General features: G+C 38.4%; 2 protein-coding genes across 3 annotated transcripts in view; both read left to right on the forward strand.

Annotated features, from left to right (window-relative positions):
- Nucleotides 1-15,000, forward strand: part of LOC138000808 (N(4)-(Beta-N-acetylglucosaminyl)-L-asparaginase-like) — a 230,964-nt gene that overhangs the window by 69,695 nt on the left and 146,269 nt on the right. For both annotated transcript variants that reach the window (XM_068847463.1, XM_068847462.1), the window contains exon 5: nucleotides 8,550-8,610. In XM_068847463.1, coding sequence (XP_068703564.1) covers nucleotides 8,550-8,610 — 61 coding nt within the window. The remainder of the gene's footprint in view (nucleotides 1-8,549; nucleotides 8,611-15,000) is intronic.
- On the forward strand, nucleotides 1,942-3,005 carry LOC137999265 (uncharacterized). Its single transcript, XM_068845104.1, has one exon. It carries the CDS (start codon nucleotides 1,981-1,983, stop codon nucleotides 2,806-2,808), a length of 828 nt encoding a protein of 275 aa, XP_068701205.1. The 5' UTR covers nucleotides 1,942-1,980; the 3' UTR covers nucleotides 2,809-3,005.

Here is a 15,000-nt window from a genome sequence, read left to right on the forward strand (position 1 = left end):
GTTTTACTTTTCTGAGAAAATTCTTTTCATCAAAAATACTCGGCTATAAGCTGAGACCCCTTCTACGGCTTTAAATTTGTCCAAATTGTGTGTGGATTTGTGTAAAAATCGCTCGGCTTATAGCTGAATAAGTAGGTGACTGTTTCCATATGAAGAGTACCTACCAATGAAGTATTTATTTAATTACATTTTATTAAGCTAATATATTTTCAATATCAAATATTGTACCATTGTATAAATTTAAAATAGAGCACAAAACAACGTTGTAAGGAAATGCACCTGAAGATTTCACTTCTGCAGAAGGAAAACCTGTACTAGGGTACGTAGTCTTTACAAGCTGCAGAAGGCAGTTGTGCATTTCCACCCACTGAGTATAGGATTTGTTTGCTCTTCTGTTCCTAATTCCGGTGGAAGTGTCCTTGTGGCAGCAGCTGTCATCAAAATGTCAAAAGCTTTCAATGGCTTGGCAGCTTTTGCCTGTGGTTCTTCACTTAGAACATCTATTAACATTCTCAGTGAGATTGACTGAAACAAAATCTTTCAGTCTTGCATCTTCTGGCTTCTTAAATCCCACTCTGCATTTTACACGTATATCTAAATCTCCATTATACACATAAGTAAATACTTCTTGAAATGACAAAATCTTGTCAACAAAGTTTAGCCCAGGTAAGGCCACAACTCTCTTCTCTTTACATAATGTTATGTCAAGTGCACATGAATTACTGTCTACCATTGTGGACCACGTTTCCTAGTTGACTTTGTAACCAAGCTTTCTTACTTAGCAGCCCAGTCCTTCTCTGGAACCCAGAGCCTTGAAGTGTTCATTCTTTTTTTTTTGTCCAACCGACCGATCCACCATCACAAGAAACAGGATTATGGGAAACAAAACATTTTATTGGGATAGCCTTAACTTTACTTAGAAGCAAAATTGCCTTTCCAAGAGTAACTTATCTGGGATAAGAGGACAAATCATAGTAATCCTTTGTTTTTTCCTTAAGTCTTTCTTGATACTGGTGAATATTTGTGTACTTCCGTATTACCTTTGAATTAAATGTGTACCAAGTTCATTCTTGCTGATTGGTTCACTAGGAAGCTCAAGAGGGACTGTCTTGGGTGATGTTGCATTGCAGCCAAGCATAAGAAAGAATGGGCTTATACCATCAGTGCCATCTATCACTGAGGTGTTGTGCAAATACGCAGCTGATTGTAATCTTTACATTAAGAGGCCTTCCAACTACAGTACCTTTTGTTAGTACTCCCATCTACAGTATGAAAGCAAAGGAGACAATTGGTGACAGGGCTTTTACTGCTGCTGCACCATCACTTTGGAATAAAGTGCCAAGTGCAATAAAGGAAGACATTTTTGTTTAGAGAATATTTCAAAGATTTTTATTGACCTTTTTAACTTTTTAAAGTTTTTAGCTTTGTTAAGTTTGTAAAGCATCATCTTTATTTGCGCAATGGAAATTATTATTGTTAGTAGTAGTAGTAGCAGTAGTAGTAGTAGTCTTCCCATTGTTTTTGGCACTTGGATGTAAAAATGGAAAGGGTGGAGTACATGAAGCGGTGAACACACTCAGATTCTCCACAAGGTTGAGGTCGAGAACTGGACATAAATACTTGCTTAATGGACTACAAACTAGAACCCTCATGCAGCACATTGAATAGAGCTCTTCCCACCTTAATAGCACTACTGCAATTGGGATTGCTATAAGATTAGACTGTGAGAGAATGGAGAAACAGCAGTGAATATGTAACAATTTCCATTGGTAGGCTTGGGAAACGGTCCAACAAAGTCAATTTCAAGTACATTCATTGGTTTGTCATATAATCGTGAATGCATGAGACCATGTTGACTGACTACTAGGTGCATTTTAAACATCTTGTGACTCAGCGTTTTGTTGCCTTTCCTATTCTTTTTTTTTCCAAGGGAAATTACCCGAGTTCTACAAACGCTCTGTGGATGACACATTAAGCATAATGCCCAACGTCGAAACAGCAAAATCATTCCTTTCTGTTCTGAACGAGATCCATCCATCGGTTAGCTTCACCATGGAACTTGGCGAACACGGTAAACTTCCCTTCCTGGGAACGGAGATTCGGAAATGCAATGGTTGCTTGGAGACAAGGGTATACAGAAAACCAACTGACACCGGATTATTGCTGCATTACAAGAGCCACGTCGATGTTAGATACAAGAAGTCATTGCTAAAAACAATGCTGGATCGTGCCTTTAAATTGTCATCTACCTGGAAACTGTTCCACCTGGAATGTGACCGTCTCACACAAACGTTCTCCCGACTTCAGTACCCAGCCCAACTGCTGCAATCGACCATCAGTAATTTTGTCACCAAGAAAGTTTCCGAGGAGGCAATTTCCACACGAGCATGTAACGTGAATGAAGCGCCTGTCAGAATAGTGTTACCTTTCAAAGATCAGAGATCGGCTAATTCAGCGCGAAGGCAACTTGGGGAACTGGGCCGAAAAATTGGAATTGATATTCACGCCGTGTATACAAGCCGTAAGATTGGACACCATATCAAACCGAAAGAAAAGAAGCCGCCTATCATAAACCAGCAACGCGTTATTTACCATTACAAGTGTGGTTTGTGCGATGCAAACTATGTCGGGTATACGTGCCGACACCTCTATCAGCGCGTCGAGGAACACATGAAAGGATCGTCTTCAATCGGGAATCACATTAAAGAGCAACATGGAACAGTCCCGAGTGACATATATCGTGACTTTAAGATCTTGAGAAAGTGCGAAAGTAAATTCGATTGCCTCATCTACGAGTGCTTTTTATAAAGGAGCTTAAACCAACTTTGAACAAACAGTCAGATTCAATCCGTGCGAAGTTATTTATATAGTTCTTTATAGCGTTTTGGTATCTTAACACTCACGCTTTAGCGTTTTAACCAACAGTCATGTAGATTTAATCCGTGCAAGTTATTTATATAGTATTTTAATATTTTAACACTTACATTTTAGCGCTTGTATTTACATATTTTTGGACATTCTCACGTCTTAATTTGTACTTATATATGCAGATTTTATTCGCTTCTTTTACTACTTGAAAATGATCTCAGAGAGATCGAAACGTCGTTTTTTATCGCTAGTTTTTATTCTGAAATGTGTTTCAAAAAAACTACTTATAAGAATTTTTTTTTTTATTATTTTTTTATTTAAACATATTTATATACATGTTTGCCCCAAGAGCTAAATGAGCTCATCACGGGGGGCTTACACCAAAATTCTAATTACCACATAAAAAACAGACACGGGCACGGGATACAAAGTAAGTCAAAAAAGACAGTTAAGTTAATTAGGTCAATGATAATGACCACGAAAAGAAAAACTTTTAGACTCTCTTATAAAGTGCTGGACATGAGAGAAGATTTCAACGTTTTCATTATTTGACATGTCAGAAGAGCCAAACAGAAAAACTTCAACTTTTTGCTGGTCAGAATATTGACCAGAAGCTATACGAGCAGCAGCAGCGAGCAAATCAGATCTGAGGGCAGCATAATTAGGACATTGTAAAAAGAAATTAGTTATAGTCTCGTTGTCAAAGCCGCAGCTACAAATAGGTGAAGACTTAACAGCGATCTTAAATAGATAATAATTTAAACCACAAGCGCCTAGACGCAGTCTAGTATGAATTACGGAAGAGTATCTGTCAAGAGCATAATCAAAAGGCGAAAAATACCTTGGAATATTAAAATAATTAACTAACGCTCTCTTAAAAGAGCCAATTGAATCAGATTCACGAATTTCCAAATCAATGTCATTCCACAATTTAGTTGTGGAAGGGAAAAAAGACCTTTTAAAGCGCTCTGTGCGCACAGGGAAAAGACTAAAATTTTGAGAAGATCGAAGGTTAAAATGAGTTCTCTCACAGACTCTAGCTGGGAGCAGATCCTTAAGATAAAACGGACTCAAATTTTTTACTATCTTAAAATAACAAATAAGCTTATGAATATCGCGTCTAACTTTCATCTCCTCCCACCCCAGCTCTGTCATAAGGCGAATCCTACTTGTTCCCCGCATAGCACCTGTGACGACTTTCCCAGCTTCATACTGAACCGATTCAAGGAGTTCGCTTTCCTCATCAGTACAGCCGTCCCAAAGCACATCAGCATACTCCATAACAGGTCTGATAACCGACTTATACAATTTTCTGAGTGTATCCCTGCCTACTTTATACCTAATTCCTTTCAACATATTTAATCTTTTACTAGCTTTTTGATAAATACTAAATATGTGAGCTCTCCATGGCAGGTTAGAAGACAGCGTTATGCCTAAGTGGGTATGGCTAGAAACTTCAGTAATGTTATTTCCGTTGTAAAATAGGTCGGGATGCAGCGGTCTTACCCGTTTAGATGAAAACGTCATACATTGTTTTACTAGGATTAATTGTAACAAGCCATTTCGTAGCCCACCTTTGTATGGATTCAAGGTCTTTATTTAACATCAACGCAGTGTTACCAGGTGAATCAACGACTTCAAAAAGCGAAGTATCATCAGCGTAAAGTAAGCATTTTGACTGAATTTCATCTGTTATGTCATTAACATATATAAGAAATAACAGAGGCCCCAAAACCAAACCTTGAGGAACCCCTGCTTCAACTTGGCGCCAATCAGATGACTGCCCATCTAAAACCACTCTTTGTTGACGATTAGACAAATAACTTTCAAACCAGCTAAGGAAAGCTCCTCTGATTCCCACTGATTTAAGCTTATAAAGAAGACCTTTGTGCCACACCTTGTCAAACGCCTTGCTGATATCCAAAAAAACTTCCTTCCCATCCTCAACAGCTTGGTAAATTTGATGCACCAGATAAATTAATTGATTTACCGTCGAGTCACCTGGGCGGAAACCAGACTGTAAGCGATTGAGATAACCAATCTCAAGTAAGAAATTGTAAAGTCTAATAAAGACAATTTTCTCTAATATCTTAGACAAAGAACACAAAAGGGACACAGGACGATAATTCAATTTACACTGGCGATCATCCTTTTTAAACAGTGGAATGACATTTGCAAACTTCCATTGACATGGAAAAACACCAGAGGACAAAGAGATATTAAGTAACTTTGAAAACGAAGAAGCGATACCGCCAGAACAAAGTTTAAGAATGCGATTCCCTATACCGTCAGGTCCACACGCCTTGCAAACATCAACAATCTTAAGTAGATTGTAAACCTCTCGTTCCATTGTAAAAACATTAGACAAAAACGCATTATTCTGAAAAAAAGAAGAATCCCTTGGGAGGGATGCAAATGTATCATCAACCTTACTCTGATCGCAAAAATATTCATTTAATATTTCTGCCTTTTCTCGCGCATTAGTAACTTGCCTAACACCTTCAATCAAAGTAGAAACAGTAGATTGCACTTTTTCGCCGTAAAGTCCCTTAACAATGCTCCACCACGCCTTAACACCAGTTGTTACATCTTGCAATTTGGCATTTACTTTATGAAAATACTTGGCCTTATTCTTACGTATTAATGTCGTAGTCAAGTTCCTCTGTTGCCGATATTTCTCCCAAGAGGGTCGCGTTTTATATTTACAATACAATTTCAATAAGCGATCTCGTTTTCTCATAGCCAGTCTAACAGAACTATCCATCCACGGCTTGTCACGAGGTCTGATCATAACTATCCTGCTTGGAATTTTCGTCTTCACTATATCATGAAAATGCTTAAACCAGCAGCTATAAATAGCATTAATATCATATAAACTACTAAATACTTCTGCATCCCAGTCAAAATGTGCTAATTCATTACACAATTGTGCCTCATTAACATCGTTAAACTGCCATATGCGTCGGTTATAACACTTAGGTTTTGAGACAGAGATGTTCAGGCGTGCAAAGATTAGAGAATGATCACAATTTGCTGGTGGACTACGTGTCCCGCAATTAACGAAATAACCAGGACAATTTGTTATGATTAAATCCAAAAGAGACTTGCTATATTGCGTAATACGTGTAGGTTCGTTAATAACTTGATAAAGGTTGTTACATTCCATCCACCGATATAATAATGCTCCAAAGTCATTCCTAACCAAGGGATTTGAGGGATCATAAGAAGCATTAAAATCACCTATCAACGTAAGAAAAGAATTAGGCTGCTGAGAAACTTTATCTAAAGAAAGTTGCAAATTTTCCAAAAATTTCAAATTTATCACGGAATCCTGACAAGGTGGTTTGTAACAAACACCACAAAGGAACACAATGCGGTTGAGCTTTAATTCTATCCATAACAATTCAAGCTCATTAACTTCCAAATCGTGCCTTCTCTTGAAACCGACAGAAGATGAGACATAAAAAGCAACACCACCACCACGCCTCCCGTGCGGTCTATCCAATCGAACTAAAGGATAATAGCCAGGAATACAAAAAGCATCATTAGAAATTGAACTATTTAGCCAAGTTTCTGACAAGCCAAAAATATGAAATTGCTGTTCCATAATAATTGTAGCTACTTCTTCGAACTTTTCAACGACATTTAAACTACGAACATTTAAATGGCCAATATTAAGAGAACAAGTACGATTTGGTCCAGGATTCAATTCGACGTCGCAACAGAACAGGAAAAATAACGCTAACAAAACAACAATATGCCAAAAAGCAATTATAAAAAACAATGGCAATTCAAAAGTATGCCTGGACGTAACGAATCTGCAACTATTAAACAAACCTATAGCTGCCCTGTAGATTTCTAAACTAACCCCCATCATTTTCATAATAGACAAGAGATCTTGAGCATGGAAGGTGGCATCATGGCATCTGTGCATCCCTAGAGGTGAATCATAGTTGGTGTGAGGTGGTATGGAGAGAGTCCTAACGCAGTAACCAAGAAAGGAGAGACTGCTACAGGTGGCATGATGTGGATAAAAATAGAGGACAAAGCATTGCTCCCTTCTTGGATTGGTTGTGGTACTGGTTAATGTCAGGACATCAGGGACTGAATTGGTATGACCAGGGCGATGATGCAGTTTGAAATTGTATTCTGCGAGTAGGGATGCCCTGCGTGGACCTTAGCTTTGTGTGGGGCAATAGAAGACAACTATTTCAAATTGGCATGGTCAGTCTGATTTAATTCCTTTAAGGTATGGCCACCACCATTTAACTTTCCATTTGACAGCATAAAGTTCTTGTTTACACATGTCCCATCTTGCCTGGGTTGCATAATCATCTTCATCGCCTGAAAGGGTTGAGATTCTTAGTTATTGAAACTGGTTCTTTTCTGGTGATTGAGAGAGGGTGGTTGGATTAAGCTTTGATGTACAATGGATAGTTTTCAAGATTTCTAAATAGATATTATTGTTGTTAGATTGAGTGTGATTTCTAGGCAACCACTTTCAAGTAGCTCTGCACTGTAATCTTTAAGCAGAGATTGGCAAGGATTTCACTGAGGACCTTTTTGGTCTTGTCATCGGATCTTGTCTTGATGTTCTTTAAGGCTGTCCGCCGGTTGTCCCTGTACAAACCAATTCTTCCATTTGGTTATGCTGATGAGAGCTTGTGTAAAATATAAAGCCAGAGTAATTTGCTAACTTTAGCTCCATGTTAACAGCCAAGTGCAACATCAAACGTAAATGACCTCTCTTGACCTCTCATGTTCTTTTCTTTCTTTTCTTTTCCTGTGTAATAAGAATAATCTCACGAAACATTAAAAAAACCTTGTAACTTATAACATAGGGCTACTATTAGTCTTAATTATTTTAGGCCCTTCCTCCCTCTTTGTCATTTTAGTTTGTACTATGTTGTAACAGTTATGGAGATAAACAATATTATCAAACAAAAGCATCTCTTTAGAATGCATGATTTCAATGCCGTCTGTTATGATTTCATTGATTTCATCATTGCCGTCTGTTAAATGTGTATTAGTGTCTCAATGAATTTTAAGCGATAACAATAACTTATTGGCATCATCATCATCATTATCATTATCATCATCATCATCATCATCATCATCATCACAATTTTGTGTTTACCCAAGAAAGATGGAGTGATTGATAGCTCTCATAGACCTTATTCGTAAATGGCGGTCAATTTATAATTCTTTTGTCGAAGTGCAAATTAGCCTACCAAGCCTCGATACCATACAGTGAATTGAAAAGAATTCTTGCTCTAAAATGAGGCTTGGTAGGCTAATTTGCACATGGACAAAAGAATTATAAATGCGACCGCCATTTATGAATAAGGTCTATGTAAAAGTAAATCACCAAGGGAGTGTGGTTCATTATTTTGGTCCATACCAACAGTATGACTTGACAATTCAAGCTGTCACAAATGACCGAAAGCTATTCATAGATTTGTCTTGTGGTTTCCTGGAAGCATGCTCAACATCAGAGTCTCACGTCACAGCACAATTCATAGGGGAACAGAGGGAGTGGATATCCTTACTCAGCAACTGTAAATATTACCGGTAATGGTAATGAAATAGGTCCATAACTTTGTGCATATAATAGTGGCACATTTCACATTGTTTTGACTGGAGATGAAAGCAAATTAATAATATACTTCTTTTGTTTGCAGCAACACGGTTTGCCCTCCAGATGGGCTTCAAAAGTGAAGACCTTCAAACAAACCATTCCAGGTAATTAAATTATTTCTATATGCTATTATGCATAGCATAACATTTTGCTTGGCATTAATCCTGTTTCTAGATTTTTTGTTAGATCAAACCTCTTTAACACATCAAAGGGTGCTTTGGTTGATATTATACTCTGTATTTATCAATCTAACTTGAACTAATTCTTAGAAAGACATTAACTGTAGAAATTTTGAACTGCAAGTTGTCTGCAACTAGATGTATTTTGAACATTCACATAAAGACCTCTTGCCTGATTTGCCAGTTTTCTTGTGCAGTACAGGCAAACTCAATCAAGGAAGAAATTGATTTTTGAGCTCTAGAAATCCTTTGCTTCGTTACATCTGGGTATTTGTTAGTAAGATTGTTTTCCAAATTCTCCACAATGCTAACAAAGTTCTCCTTGTGCACAGTTAACAAACCCATTTTCTCTGTAGTGTTTAAACCCAGGAGTGGCATTAAACTCTCCTTAATGACTAAAAATCTCACTTTGTACTTATTGTTCCGGGGATTAACAACAAGCAGAGCACGTGTCCCAACAGGCTTGACCTTGGTGCCATTCCACATAACGAGGGACTGGGAACAAGGCTCGAGATCCACATCTTCCACTTTGCAAAATGTTAGCACTATAGCTTCACAGTCAATTTGAAATCTCATGAGTTTCTGCTGAACCAGCATATCAGCAAACACAGCTTTGTCCTTCATAGCTTGAACCCTTACAACACTTATCTCTTCCAAGTCTCTGTCACTCTCAATGGCGTTAACCGCGGCATCTTTGCACCCTTTCGCAAAATGATTCTTTTTCTTATGCTGCTTACACACTACCCGTACAGCAACGCTCTTGCAGCGCTGCGCAACTTCATATTTTAGGTTGCACAGTGCTTATGTGTCCTTTATGCGACGTTCATGCATTCACCAAGCTTCAGAAGCGGAATATCGAGCGCTGCAGAAAGGTTACAATGCCTAAGAATGAAAAAGCAATGTTAAAGCAGGGCTGTATATCGTTGCTTAAAAGCTGCGACTAAAAGATCAATCGTATGTAAAAGTTTGCAGTGTTTAACAATGTGAAAGCAATGCTTAATAAGCAGCTTTGTGCCAATTAATTTGCCTTAACGTAAGGGCTATACATGTAACTGAAAGATATCTATAATCAATGGCTGTACATACGCAAGGTATACCCAGTCTTAAAGGTTTATAAAAATTCAACTCAAGTCACAAATACATTCTCATTAAAACGTTGTATTCTGTAGAAAATTGTGATTTCAAACCTCGTACTATGTGGCTGGAGCTTATATATAAGCCCAACACGTTGATCTATCCAAAAAGGTTTCAGTCGAGGGAAATCGACGCCAGCAAAGCACACCACGATTATTTCGCATTTTCGGTCCAAATGGAGCGATAGTTTTTTAGTGACCCTCTTCAGCAACCCGCGATAAGACTCACGATTGGTTACCATTGTGCCCATTGACCAATCGCGGGTCGCTAAGTGATCTTGCAACGGTTTGGATAAAGAGAGTTCGATGGCTCTCGAAGCAAATGTTGCAGAGTTTGGTGGCCCTTAAATTCTTCTCAGTGTACAAGAGGCTCAAATAAAGAAGACGAATGGGTAGCGTCCGTGATCTCAGTGGAATTTCGAGGCAATCGAAGCCTTGGGAACAAATTTATGGCCTTTTTCCTTCGATGATTCCGTTCGGCAGCTTCGTCTCAGTGCCTAACCTTGGGAAAGAAGAGGAACCAAAAACCACCTAAATCGCTCTAAATCGACCCAGAAACCGTACCAGAATGAAATAAATATAAGACTGAACCAAGGTAACGTGTTTTTTATTTTAAGTCGTCAATAATTTTCAAAACTTTGAGGTAAACCGTTTTACCCATACAAATCCTTATATTTCTACTCTCGCATAATACAGTACTGTACGGATACTCATATATCGAGCTTGGGCTACCTATAGAGACACATGAAATGATCAGAGAACTGCAATGTATTAAATCAGAAAGCTGTGTGAACAATATCATCTTTCGGGACGGCTTTAAAGAATCCCGCTCGCATCATGATCAGTTAATGACCCCGTTAATATAACAACGCAGCAGTAAAGAAGCTCTCTCGGTAGAATATTTTTGTACATTATATGGCTCATTATATAGCTTGCCTGTAACTCCTCCGCTATGCAAAATAAATTTAATTGATATTCTTGATACTTTTGGCTTGCTGTTGGTGGCCATTAAATTATAAGGCTTCTCAAGGTACCTTTTCTTAGACAAAGACAGAAAAACCTCTCACATCACGCGACATCCTACCTGCAGCGTTAAAGCAACGTGAAGCTATTAAAGCAACTCTCTTGCAACACATCTGCAACGGAAGGGTCGCTAATGCATCACCGATGCAGCCACCATTCAGAAGTCCTGCAGTGCTTAGCAAACAGTCAGCAGCGTTGGTGAGTCGCAAAAGCAGCGCTTCTAAAAGGTTGTTTGTTTCAAGTGCAGCATGTGCACGGCCCTGCTGCAGCACTTAAGTGACTTTGAGATGTCTTTGAGATGTCGTACGCGCAGTAGTTTTTCGAAACTCCCACAGTGCTATCAATGCAGCCATCATGCAACCTTTCTGCAGATATAAGGGCAATGCTGGTCAGCGGCTAAAGCAGCGCTGCGTTAAGGTCATACGTTTCGTACGGGTATGCCCCACGCAGGACACTTCTTTCTCTCAGGAGCGTGTTCATAGCCACAAAACTTATGTGAAAATTTCTTTCGCAACTGTCTGTCCGGAGTCGGAACTCGAGGTTTCATTTTCTTAGATTTGACTTGGTTTATGTTGTCCACCAGTTCCGATAGCCACTTTTTTGCTGCGGCAGATATCAATACACAGATTCAAGGCGAGGTCACGAATTCTCAGTAGCTTCTTGGTAGTCTGCTCATCTTTAATTCGAAGCACAATGCGATCACGGACAAGACTATCACGTAAGCAGTCTCAAAAGTTGTATGTCTTAGCCAAGGTTTTCTGCTCGGTAACGAAACAATCGACCGACTCGGTAGGAAGCTTAAAGGCCCAGCTTCAACCGACAGGCTTTTCAATTGTTTGTTTTGGTTATGGAAATTCGCATTGCTTATCACAGGGATCTGATTGGATAAATTTCAGCTTTGGCTGGATTTTCATGTATGAAAATTGTTGTACGGCACGCAAAGCCTGTTGGTTGAAGGTGGGCCTTTAACGAAATAGTTGTTGTACTTTTCCTTCCAATGCTTCCAGTTTTCGGCTACTTCTCCAATGGGCTTCAAAGCAAGAGGCTGAGGCGGTGAAATTTGATGAAACATTGCAGACTGGCTCGGTGAAGGTTGACCAACTGTAGTAAAACCTCCACGGTTCCACCATGGCCTTCCTCGTCGCCCATGTCGCAGGCAGTTTAATTCGTCGACAGCCAAGAGAAACTAGACCAGTTTTCCACGCGCTGCCACCATGTAACATGAAGGACACAAAACGGAATAAACAAAAAAGCACTTTACTCTCCACTTGACAAGATTACAACTGAACGTGAAAGCTACAAGCTGCATACTGAGGGACCGAAGGAACATAACCCTGGAGTTGCGTGGTAATTAAGAATTAGACCCGTAGCCTGCAAGGGTTGTTTTAGTATCACCCAACTCGTCGGACAGAAAAGGAAATAATAAAGTTAGCAAATGCAAGTTAAAGAATTATTTAATTGGGAATTAAATGAAAGAAAGCATGACGTTTTTCGCTACTCGCAGTTTGCAATGATTAGAGGCATTAATGGACGGACCACACAGATTAAAATCTGCAAAATTTGTCAACTGTTTCTTTACACCCCATCCAGTTCCATGAAATCCTGGGCCTCGTACAAAATTTCTCGTTCTTTGACCCCCCAGGTACTTAATCATAATTGTTTCAAAAAACTCGCAGACCTCATGGTCCCAGTGGAAGTCTGACGCCTTGCTGGGATCTTTCTTCTTTGATTAGTTTGTTCAGCTTTTCGGCTAATGGATGAGCACTTTCTACGCAGCTGTGGAAATATACAAAGACATCTATAATCGGTTATTTGAATTTTCACTTCAGAAACACGACCGACAAAACATATTGTTGTTTACACTCACACAGTGCAGGTTATGAGATCACCGGATATATGCTCTGTGTCTACTTCACCACTCGTGGTAGGACTTTGGTTATTTTTGTCCTCAGGCTCCACTGAATCGCATTCTGGTATCTTCGCACATTCTTCATTGTCTGAGAAATCCGGGAAAGCTGTAACAAAAGGGCTATCGATATCTAGATCCTCATTGTCACTGTAAAATAAAAAACTTCTAGGTCAACTTCTTCGCACAGACTTCTCCCCGGCTATTCCTCGCCTGGTTGTTGTTGTTGTTGTTGTTGTTTTTACTTTCATGATATCATCGAGTTATTTGATAGCACTTTTTATCGAATAAAAGAACCAGTGGTGTCCAATAAACGTACCACGGGATCTGGAAATAGCTTGAATATAGTCTTCTTTATTTTCTAGGAATTCTAAAGATTTCATCATAACTAAATCGAGTAGAAGGGATAAAAGTAACGAAAGAGAGCTTTGTCTCTTTTTAAAGTGCTGTTTGCAACTGTAACGATAGGCAATAACATGTCTCTGACTTAAACTAGTGATCTGCAATAGATACACTTATTTTTCTAACCACACAAGTAAACAATGTCAAACGTCATAGGTTGATGCCATTACATCTCTGAAACAATTGCGTCAGTGCCGTCAAACTGGTCTTGGTCGTTGTCATTTAACCCATTGACTCCCAGGGTTTCCCCATTGACGAGTAAAATCGTCTGGCACTAGACAGAGTAAAATACTAAGTCTGGCTGGTTTAGGCCGGTTTGGACGTCAAAGGGTTAACTGCTCTCGTACAAGGCAAGTAATTTTGCATATTTTATTATGATAAAACTGAACCTATTTCTTTTGAAGAATGATATCTTCACTGCCGTGGCTCTGTCAAGTTGAATGGTATACGACTTGCAACAAAGACCACATTTGATTTTACCCTTGTTTATTGCTGTCAAACCTTCAAGTTTTGCAATTTCTGAAACAAAGAACAAAAAAGACCTGAAATTTCCATATACACTGTAAATCTTTGCATAGTAGACTGTAATTTAGGTTGACATAGCCTTATATCTTACATAATTAAGTCGTATTAACTGAATTACATTCTGTAAAAAATATCTGCTTAAATTCAGCTAACAGGCTGGAATGCATAGCAATTTACAATTGGAGAATAGAAAACTATTAATACTAAAAAATATAACTTATTTAGTCACAACTCTTATGTTCGCTATAATTATTTAAAAATGTAAAATGAAAAGTAATAATTTGTATTTAATGATGTCATTACCTGCATTAAGCTTATTTAGTTCGCTTAGTTGTCTGGCAGTTCATGCAACTCCTTCGTTATCTTCTTTGAGTTTTTTGCAAGCTGTTTGTCTTCTTTTGCATTTTGGCATTACTGGTTCATTATTCACGTTGCTTTTTTTGCTAGCTAACAATATTGTCTTTTCCCCATTGAAGAACAGACTGTGCAACATGAACTGGAAAAGGACGTGCAAATAAATTGAGAACTCAAACGTTTCTGTGACTCTTAGACTCACATTTAAAAGTGTCGGAGCCAAGCTGAGAAGCACAGCTTTGACAATCAGTGAATATAAGGGTTTTCAATCTCAATCTCTTAAAAGATGAAAATGACATGTGCTCTTTGTTAAAAACAGAAAAAAAGGTTAAATATAACTCATTTATATTTAACATTTACATTTTTTTTTGGTGAGAGATCATTCCTGATAACAGTTCCTTATGAAAACAATCTTTGTAAAAAAAGCAACCAACTCGTGGATTTGAACCTCGCGATTCCGGTACAAAGCTCTAACCAACTGAACTATGAAGCCACTGACTTAGGGAGCTGGTCATTTTCGCGTTCTACACGATTCCGGTGCGACACTCTAACTGCGATGATCATAGCTTCACTTGATTTCATATCTTCAGTCCATATATGATCCATTTCATATATCATTTCATCATTGAAATTTATTTTGTTGTGTATGGTAATTAATTTTGACATGATTGGGTTTCTTGTTTTCACGCAGGCAATGAAATAGGAAGGGTTTTTTGCCTTTAATAGCAAATGTGCTGTTTGTTTCAATACATTTTTTGCTGGAAAAGGTTTTTGTGATGTAAAATTAAGTTTATTTGGGAAGCCAACAATATTTCTTTAAGTACCTGGTTAATCCAGTTTATTGCTGCGACTTACTAGTGCGAAGATTGTTTACATCATGCTTTTTGGAAATTTTGAGTGCCATGAAATTAAATCATTTTGCGTGACATCGCCCCTTTAACACTAATATTTTTCAACAATATATCACTATAT

Source organism: Montipora foliosa, chromosome 4 (genome assembly GCF_036669935.1).
Source record: "Montipora foliosa isolate CH-2021 chromosome 4, ASM3666993v2, whole genome shotgun sequence".
Lineage (NCBI taxonomy): Eukaryota > Metazoa > Cnidaria > Anthozoa > Scleractinia > Acroporidae > Montipora > Montipora foliosa.